The sequence below is a fragment of the Dama dama genome, chromosome 19 (assembly GCF_033118175.1).
Source record: "Dama dama isolate Ldn47 chromosome 19, ASM3311817v1, whole genome shotgun sequence".
NCBI classification, from domain to species: Eukaryota; Metazoa; Chordata; class Mammalia; order Artiodactyla; family Cervidae; genus Dama; species Dama dama.
The window spans coordinates 42,441,867-42,467,439 of NC_083699.1; the positions used below are offsets into that span (position 1 = coordinate 42,441,867).

At 35.5% G+C, this 25,573-nt stretch overlaps 1 protein-coding gene across 4 annotated transcripts in view; it reads left to right on the plus strand.

Moving 5' to 3' along the window:
• The window catches only part of IL1RAP (interleukin 1 receptor accessory protein), a 140,401-nt gene that overhangs the window by 110,099 nt on the left and 4,729 nt on the right, over window positions 1-25,573 (plus strand). For 3 of the 4 annotated variants that reach the window (XM_061166826.1, XM_061166825.1, XM_061166824.1), the window contains 6 exons: window positions 899-970; window positions 3,173-3,299; window positions 5,774-5,922; window positions 17,548-17,691; window positions 19,010-19,153; window positions 22,005-25,301. In XM_061166826.1, the coding sequence (XP_061022809.1) occupies window positions 899-970; window positions 3,173-3,299; window positions 5,774-5,922; window positions 17,548-17,691; window positions 19,010-19,153; window positions 22,005-22,372 (1,004 nt within the window). In that variant the 3' untranslated portion in view covers window positions 22,373-25,301. Of the gene's footprint in view, window positions 1-898; window positions 971-3,172; window positions 3,300-5,773; window positions 5,923-17,547; window positions 17,692-19,009; window positions 19,154-22,004; window positions 25,302-25,573 lie in introns of those variants that run through there. The other variant, XM_061166827.1, reaches the window with a different exon arrangement.

Genomic DNA, 25,573 nt, shown 5'->3' on the forward strand with positions numbered 1-25,573 from the left:
CCACTGTGTTGTTAATAAAAATGACACCATATCAGAGTGAGGTTTTCCATACCCTATATTTTAACAGATGGAACCATTGAGGCCCAACAACAGAAACTAACCCTCTTAGAGAAGCCCCCTGTGTTAGTGGAGAAGTAATTCTAAATCCCAGGCTTCTGCCTTTTTTGTTTAGGACTTTCTGTATAGTCTGACACCAAGTTCAGCATAATGTATGAAAGGGCTTTAACGCAGTGCAGATAAAATTCAAATCAAATAATTTTGTAATCACGCCTCCTTTTTCTGTGCTTACCTTTGAAATACTACTGAGTTGGGGACTAATACAGAAGAAAAATAAGACTGAATTTAATGTTATAAAAAGACTGCTTCATGTTATAAAAAGCAGCAGTCCTACAAATGAACATTCAACTGATAACTAGATAACAGGTAGACTTCCGTGCTGACCTCACAATTGTGATTTTGAATTTTCCATTTGTTCATTCATTAATGAATGCTTACTTATTTAACCAATTTCCAAGCTAGACACTCAGAGCATATTGAAGAGAAATATGTAGAAAAGAAACAATTGAGGAAGACTTGAAATCGATTAATTGCTAAGTAGTATGAGAAAGAAATCTACCACATATATTTAGGCTTTGGAAAGCAAAAATACTGGATAAAATAGTTCTGTCTGAAACATGAAGAATACTTAATGTATTGTTTGCCCTTTGTTTGCTTGTTTTAAGTGAAAGAAGTGTTGTAATTGATTGTACATGGAACTGTGGGTCCTTTCAAGAATGGACAAATTGTGCCAGGAAGTTGGGCAATCTTCACAGAAGAGCAGATTTTTGAAATAGGTTATGTGAAATTAAAGGTCCATGATTTGACATCATCTCCCTTGGTTCCTTCCTCTCTCCCACAGGTTCCCCAAACGATGCAATGCCTCCCCACATCTATTCACCTGATGATCATGTGGTCTACGAGAAAGAACCAGGTAATTACAGATGTGCCTCTGAATATCAGTTAGATTCTCTTAATTACAATGACTAAAATGTCACTTAAGTTAATGCAAGAGCATAGAGAGCTGTTGTAGAGAAACACATGAATTGAAAGAGAAGTGTTATCAGAAACCAAATCAGCTCTGGGGATGAGCTCTTTTTTGATCTCTTGGGCAGCTCAGGGATATTCTCTGCTTCTCTCAGGGCAGATGCTCCCTTTTCCCTCTGTGAGCAGTTTTCCTCTCCTGATTAGTGACTTCCGTTTGATGCAAACTTTAGCCTGTGCAGGGTTCTGGTTTACTGAAACTTCAACATGAGCAAAAGACTTCCTTAAACTTCTACCCCACTGCAAAGGAGTGGGGAGTAGAACTGGAGGCAGAACTGGGAATTCAACAGGTAACAAGAAATCTAGTAGTACCTCTTGATTTAAACACTGTCAAATGTTTACACTGGCTATCTTGGTCTCCTTTTAGTCTTCATATTTTTTCAATCTATACAAAAATTATTTGGAACTGACCAGTTAAGGTATAATATGTTATTCTTCTGATACAAAGCCTCTCAAGTTAACTTGAAAACCATAGACAAATTTAACATCCTTTATATCATATCCTTCCCAATATATGGGCTTCCCTGGTGGCTCAGAGGTTAAAACATCTGCCTCCAATGTGGGAGACCTGGGTTCAATCCCTGGGTTGGGAAGATCCCCTGGAGAAGGAAATGGTAACCCACTTCAGTATTGTTGCCTGGAGAATCCCATGGATGGAGGAGCCTGGTAGGCTACAGTCCACGGGGTCACAAAGAGTTGGACACGACTGAGGGACTTCACTATATCATATCCTTCCCAATATATTCAATTCCAACCCAATGAAAGATAAAAAATTTGTTTAAAATATACTAAAGATAACAGAAGCACTGTTCAATCCAGAGGGAGAACAATAATCCCCTCAAATTAAGGTACAGCTTCAAATAGTGATCTGCCTTGTGAAAAGAAACAAGACCACACTGAGGGAGTCTGCCAACCCTGGATGGACCAGATTTTCTAAACTCAGTTTTATATATTAATATGAACATTCTTTCTGGCATCAGGGTAAACCCATATTAGTCATCTAAATGCCTTTCCTCTGTCTGTCATATTATGGTTACAAAAGCATGCCTGAATCCGTGGTCACTTTATCTTTCTACATATTGTTATAGGCAACTGTCTAGAGAATGGCATAAGAACCTTGCATTGGAAGAGAGGCTAGAGTAGGACCACTCAGTGAGACAAACCTGAGTTCAAATTGGGATGACAGTATAATTTATCATCTCAACCTGGACACCTTTTGAGAATGAAAGTAGTCGATATTAATAACTAACTAGGAAAGCAAGCATAAAACAGAACTGTTCTGGGGAAACAAAAACAGAAGGTCAGTCTGGGTGAAATCCTGGTCTGCCACTTATTTGCAATTTGACCTTGGGATAGCATTTATGCTTCAACTTTTGCATCTGTAAAACATTAATTTAAAAAATAATTCATAATACCTTGTTAAAATTAAGTGCATCTATTGATAAGTAGCCAAAACATTTAGCACAGGGAATCATTGAAAATCCTCAATGAGTCTGCTGCTGTTGTTACAATTATTATTACCATGTTTTGCCTAGAGACTCCCCCTGTCTTCACCATGTTCCATCTCAGAAGGGTAACATAGCATTTCTATTTGTAAGTTGTCTTTAAGCTCATTGACTGAACCGTGATAACCTGAATATTTCAAGATGCAGCCTGCCTGGTCAGTCCTCTCAGCGATGGCGTTGCCCCATCTTCTCTGGGCCAAGGACCAAATATCTGGATAACCATTTCTCAATCTCTCATTGTTGGTGAGGGAAATAACAAAGGAGAAGAGTAGTCCATGGAGGTTTAGGGCTAAAAAAAGAAATATTATCAGAGCCTTTTTGAACAAATACTGTCATTTTAAGACATACCGGCTCTATTAAAAGATGGGCATTCTAATAATTTTACATAAAAAGCTGCTGTCCTTTTCCTGGTTTGTTTGTTTTGCAATGAAGTATGGTACATTATCTTTTAGTCCACTTGAAAATTAGTCAGAAGTAAGCTTGCAGGCACATAAAACTTTTATAACTTCTGATTAATCACAACATACAACCAATATAACCATGTGACGGTTACAAACTGATGAGTTAACTTGTTTTTTTTTTTTTAGGAGAAGAGCTACTCATTCCCTGTAAAGTCTATTTTAGTTACCTGAAGGACTCTCGCAATGAGATTTGGTGGACCATTGATGGGAAAAAGCCAGAGGACACCACTATTGACGTATCTGTTAATGAAAGGTATCATTGACACTGACAAGGGGGTGACTAACCCTTGTTCCTCAACCTAATGCCTTCTGGTTTTTGCTGGTTGATGAAAATTCTAATTTTTGCCTGTCAGTAACAAAAATCAGCCTAATTTTCAAGTCTTTAGTAGCTATATCCCAAAACAGGATTCTCGGACTTGTAATCCAAGCCCCAGATACTACCTGATGATTATATCTTTATGATACCCACTTGAAAGTAGTTGAAATGAATATCCTATATGAATGAAAAGGGCAGGATTTAGAGTTGTATATAGATGAAAGCTTGCCAGCATGACCCTATTCTGTTTCTCAAGTCTGGAGTCTGGGCCTATGTTTTTGTGCCTCAGATAGTTGTGTTAGTTCCTTATCTCACAGTAAGCATGTATTTCCTATCTCCTTCATCTCCTTTCTTAATTTTCATAGCATATATATCACATTTATAAGTGATAATTTTTAATATTGACTAGAAACACTAATGTTCTTTGAATTTTATTTTTTAAGTGGATGAGGTGGTAATATAACTCACTTTTAAAATAACAAGCTGGGTCATGACGTAAATAAACATGACATTTTTTGAAGTAGCTTGATTTGGCAAGGAAGACTGCAACAATAAATAAAAATGAGCAGCTAACTGCATGACAAAGTAGTTCTGAAAACTTACACCTTATCATCTCTGTGCTGATAGATCTTGGGTTACTTGAATTCAAGGAGTTAAAAGATATTTATTCCTTAGTAGTAAACTCAGACTTTATACAGAAATTATAAAGTATCATCGGGTAACATGCAAGATACTTAGTTCCTGAGTAGATTTTACAGGTATAGCAATGATACAACAGAGATGTTAGTATAATGTGATAAATACAATAAAAGGGAAGTATTGGATATTAGGAAAGATTTAGTTGGAAGTTCCAGTCAGCTTTAGGGAGTTAGGTAATACTTCTCAGATGATACATGGCCTAAATAAAGATTTGAAGGATAAGTAGAAATGCACTGGAAAAAGAAATAAAAGCATGTTCCTGGTAAAAAGAAAAAAGAACATAATTTTTTTTTTTTTACATCGTGCACAAAGGTGTAGAGGTTCAAGGAACAGAACATATTTAATGATACAGAAGGAGTTTCCTGAAATTGGAGCAGTTTTTGCTAAAGGAATTGATGAAAGATGTGACTGAATGCACAGAAGGAGAGTTATTGACCATTTCAGGAATTCTGAACATTGTGCTTCCAACCCTTATAAAAATACGGGATGAATAGTAATGACAATCATACTGTTCCTCCTTGCTGCTATTGAAACACAAGTCACTGTTCATTGTTGAGCAGTGCAGTTCAACTTAGGTTAACTCCATCACAGCCCTTAACCAAATTTTCATGACTGACAGTAAACCTCATAAGAACCTGGATGTCAGTCAACTGTAAGAGAGAGAATTTTTATTTATTTTTTTCCTTTTGAGCACAGTAGTTCAGAGAGATCTTCAGTCTTGATCTTAGACCCAAAGCGCTTGATCTCTGACTTGCAGAGAATTGGACATACTTATTTTCAGAAAGTTTACTTGCTCTGAGAAGTTTTTTCTTTCTTTAGGATATAACCAAGAGGCTTCAGAATTTTGACCAAAATGTTCTATCTGTGTGCAAAATCCAAGTTTTGGGAATCCCTGAAATGCATCAACTATTACTGTGAGATAATAGCTTATATGAATATTTATTAAGCATTGTTCTAATGATTCCCAGGTGACGCTAGTGGTAAAGAACCCACCTACCAGTGCAGGAGACATAAGAGACATGGGTTCAATCCCTGGGTCGGGAAGATCCTTAGAGAAGGGAATAGCAACCCACTCCAGCATTCTTGCCTGGAGAATCCCATAGACAGAGGAGCCTGGCGGGCTAAAGTCCATAGGGTTGCAAAGAGTCAGACATGACTGAAGTGACCTAGCATGCATGCATGCATTGTTCTAATACTTATGAATTAACATACTCAATCCTCAGAATTCTTGAGTAAGTTAACACATGCAATGCACTATGTAGGTATTGTCAGTTTCCTCCTTTTCAAAGGAGGAACTAAGACATGGAAAGATTACTTACCATGCTCAAAGTACATAACCAGTAAATTCAAAACCTCAGTCAAAATTCAAAGGTGTCAGGCCTCAGAAGCCTCTCACTGAATCAATGCTGCATCCTGCCTCATATATTTGAGGAAAGGAGACCCTTCACTTTGCAGAGTGACCTGTAGTATGATGCTAATGCTGGGTGTTGAATCTAGATATTGGGACTGTGTGTAGTATAGATGGTAAAAAATGATATTAGAATCCAGAGATTAGTCTCCTTTTGTATCTTCAGGATAATGAGCAACACAGCTTATTGACCTTCTGTCTGTCCTCACCTGGGAGATATATAATTGTCTACTTTTCTGATTTACATACAGCCTTTGGCCCTTGAATCTCACTAATGCTTTAATTTTCTTTCTCCTACTCCTAGTGTAATTCTGAAAGTAACAGAAGACGAGACAAGAACTCAGCTTTTGAGCATCAAGAAAGTTACTGCTGAGGATCTGAAGCGCAACTATGTCTGTCATGCCAGAAATGCCAAAGGGGAGGTTGACAGACCAGCCAATGTGAAACAGAAAGGTAATGGATGCACTCAGCAGATGAATGTGTGAAGTCCAAATGCAACCCTCCAGTGAATAAAGAAAAAGGAGAAATTGACAACAAAAGCTCTATCACTTAGCACATTCTGACATGTAGTGATGAATTAAACTTGAATGAAAAATCTTGCGAGTTTCCATTTATATAATGATACTGAAAATATCTTATGGTTTTAGTATTTAATGCCCATATGTGACTTAAAAGTTTCATATGATTATGATAATGAGGCACAGCATCATATCTATAAAGGAAAATGAAAACTAAAGAATATTTCCTGTTCTCAGAGATATAATAAAACTGGTAGAACCACATATCACTGGTGAATTGTAAAGACCAATTTTAGAAATCATTGATGGCAGGGTTCAGAAGTCGTAAATACTGGTCATACCATATGACTTAATACTTTTGGAATTTTTCTTGAACAAGTAACTTAACAGAAAGAGAATTATGTCCCTATCGATATTCTTAGAAGCATTATCTATAGTAATGAAACATTATAAATAGCAATTGTCTAATTGCATACAAATAGTTAAGTAAGATATAAAAATCCTCAAAAATATAATTTAAAAATGATAATTTTAAATACTCTGTGCCAATATTTCAAGCAGGTTTTTCATACATCACTAGCCACAATTGCTAAAATGAAAATTAATAAAACTATTACTTAAAGTGATGTGAAATGATTTCTATGTTGATATTACTATATTTTCCTACAATAAATAAAAATTATAAAGCTTTCTTGTGTTAGCTGTTGCTCCTGAAACATATTGTGTCTAAGATTTTCTTTGGGTCTCTCACCTAACAAAGAACCCTAGATAACGAATCCTTTCATGAATGTTTTTCAGTGATCTAGATAATAATAAGGATGATTCATCACACATGAAGTCAACCCATTCAGAATCATTTTGGACCTATGTCAGAGTCAGAGCCTTTAATATATACACAAAAAAATTAAAAATGTTAATTTAAAACTACTGCATTTTGCAATAGGATTTAAACCTCTTTTAAAACTGATTAAAAAAAAAAAAAAACAGGCTTCACTTTAGCATTTTATTACAACTTAGGAAGTAAACAGCAAAAGCCTGAAATATATGCCTCTTAAGGCGACTTAGTGGATGGGTTCTGAATAGTTAATTTCTTCTGGTCCTCAGAAGGCAGTGTAAAAAGAGAAGACTGAACTGCATGTTGTAAGACAATGTTTCCCAAAGTAAGTTCCTAAGAATACTACTCAGCCTCTTCATAGTACTGCAATTCATTATTTGTACTCTAGACACAGATGGTCTGTGTTGGAATACTGTCCAATTCTGTGACCTTGGAAAAGTCACTTAACCTCTCTGAGCTTCAGTTTCTATTTAAAGTAGGCAAAATATTAATAATAGCACTCCTTCACAAAGTTGTTTTAAAGTACTCAGCATGGTTACTGGCATATAAACATATATAAATATTAAATGCTCAATGAATGTTAGATCTTATTATTACTTGCACAAGATTTTTGTAGGTATTATTTGACAAAGGCTCTTATACTCAAGTATAATTAAGGTCAGTGATAAGCGAAATTGATCAAGTTACTTTAGTTCAGAGCCTCATGGTTCTTTCATATGTCAATATTTGATATGAATATCAAATTGGAATGTAGTAGAGTTGAAATGTAGTAGGTAGAATTGATTCAAATTGACTTGATTCCAGATTCTTTAGGTATGGAACATTTTTGTGGGTTTCATCTTCTAAGGCATGTGTTTTGGGAAACAATTATGGAGGAAAACATAAATTAATAACTTAGTGTCAGATGGATAGAATCAAAACAATCAACTGAAATCATGTTGAATCTAGGAGTGATATGGAAGTGTGTCCACCAGAGCTGCTTTGAGTAACTCTTCTTTCACAGAAGGCTGTGTTCCCAAAGGTTTAATATGAATGGCTTTAGGAATATGGAGTTACTAGTGCGTCTACTGGAGAAGGCAATGGCAGCCCACTCCAATACTCTTGCCTGGAAAATTCCATAGACAGAGGAGCCTGGTGGGCTGCAGTCTATGGGGTGGAGAAGCGTCGGACACGACTGAGTGACTTCACCTTCACTTTCATGAACTGGAGAAGGAAATGGCAACCCACTCCAGTGTTCTTGCCTGGAGAATCCCAGGGACAGCAGAGCCTAGTGGGCTGCTGTCTATGGGGTCGCACAGAGTCCGACATGACTGACGCGACTTAGCAGCAGCAGCAGCAGTGTGTCTACTAGACCAGATGATCTCTGCTGAAATTATATTAGTATTACATATAACATGGTTGGTTCTCTGTGCACTTAGTAGTAACAGAAGAACTGTGTGTTCGCTTCTGTGGAGACTATTCTGGGCCGGCTAATGCTGAGATTCATAGGTGATATCTGTGTTCATGTTCATATACTTATATGTAGGGGTCCTTCTCTGAATTCCTTGACAAAGAAGTCCATTTATTAATTTCTTCTATTATAGTTGGTACTTTTCTAAACCCTATATTAACAATGTTTCATTTATGAGGACTTTTATACTTAGGCTTATGACCATGTCTTTTTTTCCTCCATACAGAAACCACATTGAAAGATCTCGCTTTTTCTTTTTTTTGTTGAGTTGATTTTACAACTTGGCCAAAAAAAGGACTCTCTTAATGTTAGTCTATTTATGAATTCCCTAGTGTGTTCTATTAATCTGTTTGTCTGTCTTTAGTCCAATACTACTTAGTCTTGACCGACAGCTTTAAAGTAAGTCATGAAATCATATGCTCATATACTTTATGTCCTTTCCTCCATATTTTCTTTTCCAAGATGGATTCAGGGACCATGTAGTTTTTCATGTAGGTTTTACTATCAGCTTATCTATGTCTACATTAAAGGCTCCTGTGATTTGATTGGAATTGCAAATTAATTTATAAATAGATTCAATGGGAATTGAAATTTTAGCAATATTGAGTTTTTAAATTCATTAACATGATATCTCAATTTATTTAGCACTAATTGAATATTCTCAGCAATGCTGGTCTTTCACAATACAATGCAAGTCTTTCACACATATTGTTAAATTTATCTCTATTATGTTGTTGATGCTATTATATATAATATTTAAATTTTTTCATTTTCAAATTTCACATTTGTGAAAAAAAATGAAATTAATTTTTATGGCCCTTTGACTTTTCCAAATTCACTAATTAAATAGGGTTTCTGTTTGGTTTATTTATTTATTTATTTATTGGTGTCTTAGCATTTTCTATACACTTGATCATGATGTGCATGCTAAGTCGCTCTAGTCATGTCTGATTCTTTGCAACTCCGTGGACTGTAGCCTTCCAGGCTTCTCTGTCCCTGGGATTTTCCAGGCAAGAATACTGGAGTGGGCTGCCATACCCTCCTCCAGGGGCTCTTCCTGACCCAGGGATGGAACCCATGTCTCTTATGTTTCCTGTATTGTCAAGAAGTTCTTTCCACTAGTGCCACCTGGAAAGCCCACAAATAAACAGACTTTTACTGCTTTTCCAAACTTCCTACTTTTGGTTTCTTTTTCCTGACTGTTTCACTCTTTTGGACCTCCTGTAGCATGATCAGAAAAAAATTGAGAACAGCTATGTTTGCATTGCTTTCTATCTTAGATGGCAAACATTCAGTTTTCATAATAAGTATGATGCTACTTGCAAGTTTTTGTAGACGACCTTCATCTACATGAAGTATTAAGCTTATATTTTTAGTTTGCTGAGAGTTTTGTTTTGTTTTATTTTTATAATGAATGTATCTTGAAATTTTTCAGACTTTTATCCATTGAGATGATCATATTATTTTACTCTTTTATTCTATTAATATTATACTTTACATTGACTGATTTCAAAATGTTGATATAATCTTTCATTTCTGAGATAAACCCCAACATCATCAGGATTTATTACCCTTTTTATATAGCTGTATTTGATTTGTTAATATCTTAGAAGATTTCTGTTAGGGAATTTGCTCATATATTTGTTCATGAACGATATTGGTCTGAGATTTTCTTTCCTTGCAATGACGTGGTAACAAAGTCATGCTGACCTTATAATATGAATTGGATGATGACCCCTTCTTTGCTATTATCTGAAAGCTTATGTATAAAATTGATATTACATCTTAGTCAAATATTTAAAAGGGTTACCCATGAAACTATCTGGGCCTGGCATTTTCTTTATGGGAAAGCTTTTAATTATGAATTCAGTTTCTTTAGTAGCTATTTGGATATTCTGTTTTTTCATGTGTCAGTTTGAAGAATTTGTCTCAAATTCATTTTTCATGCTTTATCTACATTGTCACATTTTTGGCATAAAAAGTTGTTACATCATTTTGTTATTTTTGCTTTATCTACATTGTCACATTTTTGGCATAAAAAGTTGTTACATCATTTTGTTATTTTTTTAATGCATGCAGGATTTATAGTGATTCTCCCTCCATCATTCCTGATAGTAGTGATTTATATTTTCATCCAATCTGTTTATCAATCAAGAAAGAGGTTTTCCAGTTTTATTGACATTTTTCAATGAACAAAAGTGTTTTCATTTATTTTTCTCTGTTTTGTATCTTATTCATTTTACTCTGTATTTTTCTTTTTGCTTGTTTTACATTTAATATGTTCTTCTTTTCTATCATCTGAAGTTGAAAGCTACATCACTGATTTTTAAATAATTCTTTTTTTCCTTTAAGCATTGAGCTATAAACTTCCCTTATTAGACTACTTTAGCTTAAACAAGCAAATGATGAAATGTTGAATTTTCATTACCATTCAATTCAAATTATTTTCTAATTTTCTATAATTATTTTTTGACCCATGATTTATTTAGAGATGTGTTACTTAATTTATACATGTTTTGGAATTTTCCAGATAACCTTTTTTGTCATGTTATGTATTAAAATGTAATTGAATTTTAGAAATGACTGTTTCCACTCTTTATCTTGATAATTTTTGATATTTCATATTGTCATTTAAGCCTAGGTAATTTAAAAATTCAGCAATGAATATTAAAAGGCAGGGAGAGGGTACCTGTGACTTAGAACTACTTGGGAAGACTATAGAGTGAAGTGGAAGGAACATGGGATTTGGTGCTAGACAGGCTTCAGCTCAGGTTGTGGTTCTGGTGCAAACTGTATATATGAACTGGTTTAAGCTTTCCATTTGTCATTCTTTCGATTTCAACTCTCAGAATGTCTGTGAGACTGGATGGAGCAAGTAACAAGTACTTAACATGGTGCAGCACAGTTGATTCTAAATTCTAATTTAATTCTGTTATGGCCAGAAAATATATACTCTGCATCATTTCATTTCCTTTATTGGTGTCTCTTTAAAGTCACAGCAGATTGTCTATCTTGGTAAATGTTTCACATGCACTTAAAAAGGGTGTATATTCTGCAGTTTTGATGTTCTATAAATGTCAGCTAAGTCAATTGATGTCAGTGATGTTCAAGTCTTCAATATATTTATTGATTTTTTTTTAAATCTGCTAAACTTTCATCTTCTGAGAGAGCGGTGTTGAAATTTTTACATAGAATTATGTATTTTTCTAATTCTCTCTTCAGTTCTGCTGTGTACTTCACATATTTTAGAATTGTGTTTTTAGATACATATACATTTAGGACTATTATGTCTTTTTGATGAATTGACTCTTTTAAATTATGACATGTCTTTTTTTTGGTTAATATTCTGTTGATATTAATTTAGCCACTCCAGATTTCCTGTAGTTAGTATTTGTATGGTATATCTTTTTGTCATTCTGTTTTATCTATCAATTTCTTCATATTTAATGTATATCTCTTATAGATAGCATATTATTGGCTTTTTATTTTTACTATAACATAATAATTTCTGTCTTTTCATTTATATGTTTAATCCATTTATCTTTAATGTAGTTATTAGCGTTATTGACTTCAAGTCTACCATCTTCCTACTTATTATCTAGGAATTGCACCTGTTCTTTGCTTTTCTCCTCCTTTCCTGCCTTCTTGTGGATTAATTTGATAATTTCTTGGTATTCTATTTTATCACCTCTTTTGGCCTACTGACTTTACTTCCATGCTATTTAAAATTTTTTTTATGGTATTTACAATATTTATCTTGAACTTATCACAATCTACCTTGAATTAATCACTTCACATATTTTATAAGAACCTTAAAATGGTAAAGTTACTTTTTTTCTCTTTTTGTTTTATTGTTACAATGCATTTCAATTTGCATTTAAATGCCACAATACATTGCTATTATTTTTGCTTTAAGTAAGTATTCTTTAAATACATTAAGAACTGAGAAAAAATTATTTTTATATTTATTTGCATATTTTCCATTTCTGGCACTATTCATTCTTGGTAACATTTTAGCTGGAAAACCATTTAATATTTCTAGTGGCATACATCTGCTGGTGACAAATTCTCTCAGCTTTGTTTTAATCTGCAGGTTTATTTCATCTTAATTTTTATATTTTGATATTTTATTGACAATTTTCAAATACATGGAAAATTTGAAAGAATTATACAATGAACAATTATATAACCTGCATAGATTCTATCATTTTGCTATCCTTGCTTTATCACATATCTACCTATCAATCCATTCTGCTATGCATACATTAATATACCTTATTTTTTATACCTTTAAAGTAGTTACAGACATTAGTAAAAGTTATCACCTAAACATGTAAGCATCTTGTATTATCCAAATTTTATTTATAGTTCTCTTAGGTTTTTTTTTAGATAAAGTTTGTATACAGTGACAAATTACAAATCACAGTTATATGAACTTTGATAGTACTTAAGAAATGTGTATATATTCACGGTGTAACTTAAAATCAAATATAGAATATTATCATCACTATAGACAGTAACCTCCCACTCCTTCCCCTTATCAATCAATCCTGCTACTCCTATCTTCTCCACCACTGTCAAAGCAACTGTTCTGATTTTCCTTATCAGAATGTACTATTTTTTTTTCCTCTTCTGGAACTTCATATACCTAGACCTCTACAGAATGCACTCTTTTATAAAGCTTCTTTCACTCAGAAAATAATCTTAATAGTCATGCTGTTGCATCAGTCGTTAGTTGCTTTTGTTTTCCAAGTAGTGTTTTTTTGTTTGTTTGATTTTTTAAAGAATTCATTGCAGCTTGTTTATTCTTTCTCTGGGTGGAGTACATTTGGGTTGTTCACAGCTTTGAAGAACTTCTGTTAACATTCTTATCCAAGCCTCTTTATGGACTTTTATTTTTACTTCTCTGATGTGAGCACCTATGAGTAATTACCAGCTTAGTTTTATGGGAAACTCTCAGAGCTTTCTTCCCAAGTGGTAGCATCATTCTCCCCTCTCACTGGAACAGTGTATTTACGTCTTTGTCATTTAGTGTTGTTACTCTTAGTTTTGGGCTTCCTTGGTGGCCCAGCAGTAAAGAATCCACTTGCCAATGAAGGAGTCATGGGTTCAATCCTGGGTCAGGAGGAGCCCCAGGGGAAGGAAATGACAACCCACTGCAGAATTCTTGCCTGGGAAATCCCATGGACAGAGGGGCCAGTCGGGCTACAGTCCATGGGGTCACAGAGTCAAACACGACTTGGTGACTAAAACAACAGCAAACAGCAATCTTAGTTTTAGCCATTTTGGTGAGTATGTGGTGGTACCTCATTTTGTAGTTTTTGTTTCACTGATGACTAAGATACTGAGCACCTTTTCATATGCTTGTTAGTTGTTGGTCTTCTTTTGTGTTATGAGTGTTCAAATACCTTGTCCATTTTATAGGTAGATTGTATTTTCATTATCAGATCTGAGCAATTCTCTTTTCTACCCTAGATACTAGTTCCTTATTGGATAGATATTTTGCAAATACTTTCTCCCAATCTGTATCTTGCCAGTTCCTTTCTTCAGTGGTATATTTTATTGATGAGGTGCAATTTATTAATGTTTTCTTTAATGGTTATTGTTTTCTTTGTTCTAAGAAATCTTTGCATGCCCTTAAATCATCATAATATTTTAGATGTTATGGAGAGAAGGCTGCCCCTGTCACTTCTCTAAGACCAGAAGCTGATTTTCAAAATGCAAAAGTTTGAACTAAAACAGCCAAACAAAAAAGGTCTGAAGGTTAATTCAGTCATAAATCTCTGATTTACTATCAGGTGATACTAGTGGTAAAGAACCTGACTACTAGTGCAGGAGATATAAGAGACTTCAGTTCGATTCCTGGGTCGGGAAGATCCCCTGGAGAAGGGCATGGCAATCCACTTCAGTATTCTTGCCTGGAGAATCCCATGGACAGAGGAGTCTGGTGGGCTACAGCCCATAGGGTCGCAAAGAATCGGACACAACTGAAGGGACTTAGCGCATGCACGCACATGCACATATTCTCTTTGTTATTCAGGCAAGTGACCATAATTGTAGTACTAATAATTGTCAAGTAGTCCCAACAATTTAACAAAGAGTAGACAAATATTTTGTGGCAGGGAATACTTGGAAATTCAAGCAGCTGGTATTTGGTTGGGAGATTCAGTGGATAACCAGGCCCCTACTATGATAATGAAGATGAAGAAAATAAATTTAAGTTTTCAAGGAAAAACAAGATTGTAGACTGATAGCTTGCAGCAAGCAAAAAGACTAGAGCTTTTGTACTAGCTTAACCAAGGGTAGTTAGCTGGAAATTTGGGCTCTGGAAAAAGGATAGAGGGAATTCTGATTCAGAAAGACACAGTAGAGCAAGTCACTAAATTTGTCTCCATCCTGTTTAGATTATCAGTGAGAACAAAGATAGAAGTAGTTTAGGAGTCAAGTTTGGTCAGTTATATCACCCCTTTTGACTGGAAACCCTTTGGTCTGGGATTGCATCAGAGTAAAATCTTTATGCCTAAACATCAGAGACTTGAGGTGGGGCAGACGGAAAATGTGGACTAAGGATCAGCCTTTCAAACAAACCAGCAAAGCTATATTTGGAAGCTTTTTAGAGCACTTCCTAAATGTGACTCAAACCATTTAGAAAATCAGGCTTGTGGATTATTTATCTTGAGTTCAATTAGTTAAATAGCATTAGGAACTTCTTGAAATCATCAAGGTGGCCCAACAAAATGCAGTCTGTAAATATGACATATGTAATTGTATAACACAAAATTAAAAAGCTCTAGTAGAAATAAAACAGGCAGTAGTAAAATGAATGTGGCAGAGGGAAAGCCATGAGTGTAATTGATACCTTGATCACTAAACAAGGTAACTATTGATGTTTTTTAAGAAAAATCCATTTCAGGTAAGTGGATCCACTGACCTTTTTTCATTTTTTCTTATTGTGAAATGTCCATCCAGAGGGAGCCAAAATAGCTGAGCAAATAATCAGGATGACAGTGGGAATTAGCCCAGTGTGTCTTTAACATAACATGTATTCAGAAATACCAAGGATACAGCAATTTTCATGCCAGCTACTCAAACTGATCTTAATAAATTCTCATCAAGTGCACTGACATACCTTTATGGCATTTATTATCTTATTTTAAAGCACTGTTGTTCATGGGTTGAGGACAAGCCTGTGTGTGTTCATGCTCAATCGCTTAGTTGTATCTGACTCTTTGCAACCCCATGAACTGTAGCCCGCCAGGTTCCTCTGTCCATGGGATTATCCAGACAAGAATACTGGACTGGGTTGCCATTTTCTACTTCTGGGAATCTTCCAGACCCAGGGATCGATTGAACCCGAGTCTCCTGCATTTGAGAGGAAGATGCTTTACCACTGCGCCACCTGGAAATCATGAGTATTAGAGTCCATGGTAATTCTGTACAGCTGAGTCCCAGGCTGTATCTGTAGCAGGATTAGTACCCTGAGTTTAGGATAATGAATGCAAAACTCAATGATTTTTCCTTTTAATTAGAGAATTTCAGATTTAGCTCTAGGCTACTCACCATTTTCCCCTTAGAATAGCTACCTGTTTTAAAAGGGATTTTTCACTGGTATGATCAATAATTGAACTTCATGGTAGTGTTGTGCAAAGATCTCGGAACTTTGAAGTCAGGAAGCCTTGATAACAGTTCCAGATTGAAGAACATTTTTTTGTGCCTTGTCCTGGCAAACAATACACACAATGTTCAGGTGTTTAAAAAGGCTTTTTCTCACCTCTGCCTAAAATACCTCTCCTGCCCCATCTCCTCCCCTCAGCTACCTCCATCATATTACCCTGGTTTATTTCCTTCATAACATGGATCACTCTCTAACAGTAACTGTCTTATTTATTTCCTTATTTACTTCCCTGCATTAGACTCTTAGTCCTAAGAGGGCAGAGACCTTTCCTATTTTATCTGCCATTATAACCTCAACAACTTCTAGCAAATGGTAGATGCCAATAAGTAATTGTCAAATCAACTAATATATAATTTAAGCCACTTCTTCTTCAGATCCAGAAATATTTTGTTCCATCTCAAACTCTTAAGTTTCACTAGTAAAGTTAATAAAGCAGCCACATGAAGTTACAAATACATAGTATAGTACTGGACTTATTTTGGGGCTTCCCTGATAGCTTAGTTGGTAAAGAATACACCTGCAATGCAGGAGACCCAGGTTTGATTCCTGGGTCAGGAAGATCTGCTGGAGAAGGGATAGGCTACCCACTCCAGTATTTTGGGCTTTTCTTGTGGTTCAGCTGGTAAAGAATCTGCCTGCAGTGTGGGAGGCCCGGGTTTGATCCCTGAGTTGGGAAGATCCCCTGCAGAAGGGAAAGGGTACCCACTCCAGTAAAGAGTCGGACACGACTGAGTGACTTTCACTTTCAGACTTATTTTAAATATCACATAGTATTAGACTTATTTTAAATAACGCTACTTAGAAGTCTGTAGCGTTATATCCAGAAATGTTCATTCAGTTCCCAGAGTTCTCAAGATAGGATGGATGAAGAAGACAGTATCTACCTAGACGACTGTAACAATGTACAGTTTAATGGTGAGTGAGAAAGAGTGGAGAAGCAGGCTTGTAGAATGTATATCCTAGAACTGTCCACCAGAGAGATACTTTCAAAGCCAAGCATACTGAGCATTAGGTGGATACCCTCATTTTCTGTTCAATGATAATAAAATTGTTGAGGCCTATTGCCAAATATAAAGAAGAAGGAATTGAATTTCTCCCATATGGCTCTGGACAACTGGATGAAACTAAGACTGATATAAACACATTACAATTAGTGCTCAGTTAGCTGCTACAACAATTAAAATTCTACCAGTGTCATCAGCTGGTCTAGTTAACAGCTGGACATAGGATGGAGTTAACACTTTCCAAAAATATTTTTGAGAAGATTTAGTTGTCAGTTTGTGAGTCAGTTTAGATGACCTTTTAAATTGTTCCCAATAAGATCTGTCTTAATTTGTATTGTCATCGAAGTGTATTCAAATCATGTAATTGTTAAGAAGCACCTTCTATGCCAGTTTCTGGAAACAAAATGATAAATAGGCCACAATTCAGTATTAGAACATAGTGCTTAACCTCTACCAGGTGGCCTCTGCTTGTTCACACATATAGGTCAGGTTCATGACTCAGCTGCTTGGTTTAACCAGCTATTTGCAGAATGATGGGTCACCATGACTATCATGCACAAATCAATTTGTTTCTTTCTTGGTCTCTCCGATAATAGCTCCAAGGTACACAGTGGAACTGGCGTGTGGTTTTGGAGCCACAGTCCTCCTTGTGGTGATTCTCATCGTTATTTACCATGTTTACTGGCTGGAGATGGTCTTATTTTACCGGGCTCATTTTGGAACAGATGAAACCATTTTAGGTGAGTAATGAAAATTTCATGTATATCTCCCAACTGCCATCTTGAGAAAACATATTGGCTGGATAAAACCTGGACTAATTGGAAGATATAATTAAACTAACTTTGGTTTCAGCCCTTACTATTGAAAATCTTTCTAATGCATATTATTCTGCTTTCTTGGGTCAGTATATGATTTAGTCTGGAGTGGCACTATTTAAATAGAAATACAATATGAACCACATATGTAATTTAATATTTTTCTAGTGGCCACATAAGGAAAAAGAAAAGAAAAAGTGAAAATAATTTTAATAATTATGTTATCTAACATATTCAAAAGACTATCATTTTGGCTTGTAATTTAATATTATGTTAATAGAGATATTTTAGTCTTATTTTTGGTACTAAAAAATCTTCAAAGTTCAGCATGTATTGTATTTTATACTTGCAGCATACCTCTATTCAGACCAGATACATTTCAAGTGCTTACTAGCCACTTGTGGCTTGTGGTTATTGTACTAGACAGTGCACGTCCAAACTTTGTGCTCACAGGTTATCTGTGTACCAGAAGAATCACATGGGAGCTTACTAAAAGGAGCATCTAAAGGCTGGTCCCTGTTATGGATCAGCATCTACATTTCAACAGTATCCCGAAATGATTCGTGTACACATTACAGTTTAAGAAACACTGTTTTAGTGCCTCTATGCCAGGTGACAAGAATGAAACATTTATTTACTAATCCTAACACCCATCCCATAGAGTCTCATTGAGTGGCTTGTAGAAGAGACAGGCACCTGTATTTTTAACAAGAGATGATTTTTATACTTAGGCAACTGGGAGAAAAATTGGTTCATCAAATCTAAGCATATTTTAATTGTAGGTATTTTCAGGTATACATGATTTAGATATTTCTCAAGGTTTTGCTCAATTTATTATTCTTATATATTAGTGAGTGACATATAAGGGCAGGAATTAGAAATGTTCTGCATGGTATTTTTGCCAGCATCTATGACGAGTAACTATTTGCTTCCTGATTCCGTCAGTTCATAGCTGAATGAGCCAAACCTCACTCATTCTCTACTACAAAATCTGAACTCAGTGAGATGAGAGTAGAAGACACATCAAATAAAATTTGCAATTACACCTTAAAATAGTCATTTTGCCTGGAGACCTGTCACAGGTGGGGAATCACAGTGAAATCTGTCAGCTAATTCACATGTGTGAAAAATGAAAATGTCTAATATCCAAAAGTTTGATTTAAGAAAAAAAACAGTACTATTGAGAAACTTTCCTAATTTATATTGAATCTGTGTTTTGTGTCTTTTATTAAATTTTTGCTAGATGGAAAGGAATATGATATTTATGTATCCTATGCAAGGAATGCTGAAGAAGAAGAATTTGTATTACTGACCCTCCGTGGAGTCTTGGAGAATGAATTTGGATACAAGCTGTGCATCTTTGACCGAGACAGTCTGCCTGGGGGAAGTAGGTATTTCAGATGGGTACAGGTGATGCTACACTGAATGGCAGAGTAGACCCGTAGCTTCAGGTCACATGTAAAAGTCATGGCACAGTTCTATGTTGACATCTTTGGACATTTAAATGCCCAATTCTTTTTGTAATAGATAGAGACTCTCTAGGAATAAATCTGGTCTTCCCAGATGTCTCAGTGGTAAAGAATCTGCCTGCCAATGCAGGAAACACAGGAGATGTGCGTTCTATCCCTGGCTCGGAAAGATCCCATAGGGAAGGAAATGCCAATCCACTCCCGTATTCTTACCTGAGAAGTCCCATGGACAAAGGAGCTTGGCAGGGTACAGTCCATGGGTCACAAAGAGTCGGACACAACTTAGCAACTAAACAATAACAACAGGAATAATTCTACATTGTAAGATGTAGATTCAGTTCAGTTCAGTTCAGTCACTCAGTCGTGTCTGACTCTGTGACCCCATGAATCGCAGCACGCCAGGCCTCCCTGTCCATCACCAACTCCTGGAGTTTACCCAAACTCATGTCCATCAATGTAGATTATTCAAGTGCAATTTATGGTTTTAAAATATTTCCCCAGTAAGCTTCAAAAGCAATGTCAGAAAAGTGTAGATGCAGAGTGCATTGGAGCTCTGCTAAGAGCCACAGCTTTAAACATTTTGTTTATTCACATTTAGATTTTTAGAAGGTTTAACTAATTTGCACTAATTTGCCTAGAATTTTTTCATAAAGAGTGAATTTAAAACATTTTTATACAGATGAGATTTACTCAATTTTACAAAAAGTGAGGTGCAGAAGAGAATGCATGGAATCCTCCATTATATTACTTACTGGTAGTAATTAGAATATTTTCCTTCCTTTTTTTTTCATTTTTGTTTTCTAGCAAACCAATGCTACTCAAATGCCTTCTTTTCTTGTGTCTGTTTCTTCTTTCATATCAAATTACACATTTGAAATGAGTTTAACATTTTACAAAGGCCAGTATATTCTAATAGGTATAAAAAGATTGAAATGCTGAATGATTTAAAATAAAGTGTACCTCTAATTTTCAGATCCAGACAGTAACACATAGAGTGATGCTACATTTGAGTCTCTTTTATACATGCATAATAGCACTCGTAAACCCACTGTTAAACTCTGTACTGTTAAAATGCATTAATATCTCTAATCTTTACAACAAACTAATTTATTTTCTTCCCCTAAATCCTGTGTACATTACTCACTTAGCATATTTTTTAGTTATATTGATAATTTGAGAGACAGAATAGACATTAATGTTTATTTTTATTTTGAGTCAGCTGGATCACTTACTTTACGTACAAAATCATCATCCAAAAGTCCATCATGTTTCTGTTCTGTAGGAGATATCTCTTTCAGCATAATTTTACCAGAAAATGCTGACTTGACTATAGAGATAAAGGACAAATCCCACTCATTTTGAAGCTTAAAATCTTAAATAATTTATTCATCTAATTACTCATTCATAAGTCATTCAACTGATATTTACTACTATCTGAACAGTCATGTGAAGATATACAGTATAACCACAATGTAAGACTCCAGCAGGGATTGATAGTTCTTTGAAGAATTCAAGTTCTATATAATTACTCTTGCATTTTGCTTTTGATGACTGATCTTTGTGATCTTTTGCATTCCCCCTGCTTCTTTTACTCAGTCCTCTTTGCCTCTAGGTCTCTTTCCTGCTTACACACAGCCAACCAGCAACATTGCTTGGAGTGGACAATTACTTATTCCTGGATTCTCCTCTAGGCTGCACATGCTTTTTAATTTCAACTATTTCCCCATTGCCTCTGTACCTGTGAAGATTAAAGGGCAAAATGACTGCTCAGGGGAGTGGGGAGTATGGTAAACCTTGAGATGGCTTTCCACAACACTGGTGCATTCCCTGGAGTTGCCTTCTATCTGAACCCCAGGAAAAGGATTATTCAGTCCTTGATAAGCAGCCTCGAGGAGATGGATTATTCCCAAGAATTTAGTGACAGGAACTAATCAGAACCCATGACAACAGAATAAAATTATACAGCATTTCCATTTTCCCCTGCTGCTGCTTCTTTTTCGACCTGAAGAAACCATTTGCTTGCCAGGGAAGGCACACGCATCAGCTAGCAACTGCTGAAACACATGGCTTCATAGTAATGACAGGAGTTTAAGGAGAAAGATTCAGGGACTAATTTAGGCTCCAGAGCAGAGCAGAATAGAAAGCTGAGCTGAGAATGTGATTCCAGTCAAAATACCATTCAGTTGGCTAGATTTTCTTAAGTTCCTATTCCAATGATATAGAATAGTCTGTGTCTGGGAGGTGCCTGACAGTAGAGAGGGACTACCAAAAAATGAAGCGTTTTACTCTTGCTGTTCTATGTTAGTGAAAAATTAATTTCCATGATTTAGCACTATAGTATATATTTTTTTAATACTCACTAGCAGTAGAGAGTTAATACATGGATATCTTTGGGGAGAAAGGGCTCAAGACCTGATTTTGCTGGGCCAAAATATGCCGCACAGTTTGAAGAAATTGATTTCAGTACTACCCACTCATTCTTCAAGTCCCAAATAATGCTTCTGAAGACCAAGGTCATAGGAATACATTTTGGCTTTGCCTGTTTGGAATTCCTTCAGGATTGGAATACGTGCATTCAGTCTATATTTTCCCTGAAGAGAGTGACATTTTCTGAACAGAGCAATTGGGTCTAAGGATTAAGTGTTGTTGATCAAAGTTTCACTCCAATTCTCAAACTATGATGCTAATTTCTTTTCACTTGCTCCTCAAGCCCCATACCTTGAGGGAGTTCTTGGCCATCACTAATCCCCATGGTGTTTTCTTTCCCAGTTGTCACAGATGAGACCTTGAGCTTCATTCAGAAAAGCAGACGCCTCCTGGTTGTCCTAAGCCCCAACTACGTGCTCCAGGGAACCCAAGCCCTCCTGGAGCTCAAGGCTGGCCTAGAAAACATGGCCTCTCGAGGCAGCATCAACGTCATTTTAGTGCAGTACAAAGCTGTGAAGGAAACGAAGGTGAAAGAGTTGAAGAGGGCTAAGACGGTGCTCACGGTCATTAAATGGAAAGGGGAGAAATCCAAGTATCCACAGGGCAGGTTCTGGAAGCAGCTGCAGGTGGCCATGCCAGTGAAGAAAAGTCCCAGGTGGTCTAGAAGTGGTGAGCAGGGTCTCACTTATTCATCCTTGAAAAATGTATGAAAGAGCCAGTGAATGATGGATGAAAAGATCCAGCAATACTCCAGGAAGGGAGGATTCCCCTGCTTTATTCCCAGTGTGTTGTTCATGGACAGAAACAAATTCTATGGAAGCCTCCCCATAGAGATAAATTCAGGGTTACTATAGAAGAACTGTTCTGCTTCCTCAGGCAATACCAAGGCTTAGAATGACTGTGCCACCACCTGTCTCCAATGCCTGAGGTCACTCAATTTTTTGCAAGACCTGGTGATGCAAAATTCCCCTGTTGCATCCTCCATTCCTGTTCCTACTCCTCTCTATTCACTCACTCTGGCTCTCTCTCTCTTTTTTTCTTTTTGTTTTTTTGAATAATCTTAATATTATGGGGCAGCCTTTGTTATTGATTTAAAGACCCCTTAAAGATGAGTCATCTGTTAATAGGGTCATTAAGAGTTTCAAGTATAGTTTTCTTTTCTTTTTATTCATCCCTTAAAAGATAATCAGGGCCTAAATTTATCTTCACTAAGGAAAATAAACTCTTTTGATCATCCTACTATACTAGACACGCTCACAGCATGACTGACACCACTTATGATGCTATAAAGCAGGGTGACTGTAAATGTTCCTTATGATTGGCTTAAAGGGCTTTCCCACATTGTCTCCTGTCATCTCCCCCCACCACCCCATGCACTCTATCTCAGGTAGTTGGTTTCATATTTGTCAGCTTGAAAACTATGTAATAATATTTTATTGCAGTAAACTCCCAATTATCTGTAGGTTGACCCATAGCCATCACTCCATCTCCCTACCTCCTGCATTTTTGGTCGGTCATTCAGAGCATGCAGGTGGCTCCACACTTGATTCATTGGAGAGGAAGCTTCTCTTACTGGTGCTAATATTGAGTAAAAGAAGAGCAAAAAGCTTTCAAGGGCATTTTCTCTCTTATAAGAAAAGCACAGAACAGGGTGTTTGTCAATTTGTCTTTTAACCTTAGCTTTTTTAAATATTAGGAAAATAATTTCTCTTCACTTGTTTCTATCTCCCCATTGTAAAGTGTTAAAGTTAGACTTAGGGACCTTGAGAGTGCTTTTAGCATTAATACTCTAAAAGTATTAACTGGACTGTGAGTAGTTTTCATATTTTATTCACTGATAAGTTAATAACACTCACTTCAAACAAGTTAGACTGAAAAGTCACTGTCAACTAAACATGTTTTAGTTTGTATAAGTAAAACTTTACTGTTCTTGAGACTTGGAAAAGTGAAAACGAAGTCCAGGGTTTACAGAGTGCTGAATATCTATGTTACATGTAGATTTTTAAAAAATATATATGTATATACACACTATATATATATATTGCATATATACACGTGAAATACATATACACATACATACATATATGAATTGTATATATATATACACACACACACACTACACACACATATATGTATATATATATCCACATATGACTTTAAATAGTCATTGGCACAACATTACAAATTACTGGAACTCTTATCCAGTTTTTAAATTATGTTTTTTACTGTAATATTTTTATGTCACTGTTTTCTGCACATTAATAATATTTGTGAATTTACGCTCACAGAGTAGTTGTTGTTAACCCCTGCCCTCCCTAGATGAGTAACAATAACTTACTACTGCCACAGTTGATCCGGGTGCAGTGGGTTCTGTTCTGCTCAGAGCTTCCATGGTCACTGCTAAGCAGTAGCCAGCCGTCTGGCATTAATTGACCATCTACTATATTCTGAGCACACATACTTAGAAATTACATTAATCTTAGTACTCAACTCTTGGGGAGATAAATCTCTATTTGGACTTTTAAGTAATAAAGAAAAAAAAATACCTTTAATGAGCCTGGGTATCCTATGAAACATGATAATTCATAATTTAAGGAAATTCTTATCTTAGTAGTATGAATGTTGATAAACTATTCTAAAATTATCTCTTATATTTGTGTCCTTCTGAGTTACTAAAGTCTATTTAATAAATCATTTTTCTATGGAGGAGTTATTTTAAATAAAAGCTTCATGAATCATTGACTATAAAACTATGGTATGGGGGTCATCTTGGATCTAATGTTTTTAGCCTTGTTAATGCTTTTCTTTATTACAAAGTATAATTATTCCTTCTATTAACCCTTTCATCAAAAGACCAGAGGAGAACTGACCCCAGATAAGATTTGAATTTCAATTCAAGAATGAGCTCAAGATAGATGAGAGACAGCCCCATTATCAAGGGGCCATTCTCTTGCCAATGCAGCATCTTTTTGCACTTTTGGATTTCATATTTATGCTAAATGATGTTTGGTACCCCTAAAAACTTATAGATACTTTTTGTTCTATTTATATTACTGTATTTGCTACTGAACGTTTCCAAATGCTAAAAATCTAAAGCAACTCAAATCAAAATGATATCTCATCCTAGGATAATTCTGTTTCAAGAGTTCTTTTTTGTTTGTTTGTTTTATGATCCAGAAGATGCCCAGTACAGAATATTTGAGAGAAGGAGAAACATACATTGGAGAGCAAGGAGAAATCACTCTAATATTAAAAATAAAAATATCCAATGTTAAAAAGAAAAATCTCAAAGGTTTTATATATATGGTATAAAGACCTTCTGCACCCAATTAAACAAACAAACAAACAAACAAACAAACATGATATATAGAGTGTCCAATTATACAATCATATAAAATAATTTAATTTTTTCTGCATTGTAGTTTAGATGATTCCCTGATATTCTAATAAACAAGTACTCCATTGTATTGGGGAACAAAATTTCACTCCACTTGTTAATTATCGATTTTCTTTCCATAGGTTTTTCATATTTTAAGACTATCTTTTTTATTTTATTCATAAATGTTTGTATTTTCCATTTTCCATTTGATTTGTAAATTTGTTTATTTTAAAAATAAACCATTTATTTTCACCTTTGAATTTTATTTTGTGCATGTGTTTTATGTATTTTTCATGTTTGGGCATAAGAAATGAGAAGAAAAAGAATGATACACTTAGAAAAAGAAATGTTTTAAGGGACATTAGTTTTCTCTTTCTGTGAAAAATCTGAAGAAAACTGGGAACTTCATCTCAACATTTTCTTTACCTCTTAGTAAAAGAGTTACTTAAGTAAAATGGATTGATCTAATATACCAGACATCTGTATGTGTTTGTGTGTGTGCATGTGCACACGTGAATGAGTGTGGAGAGAG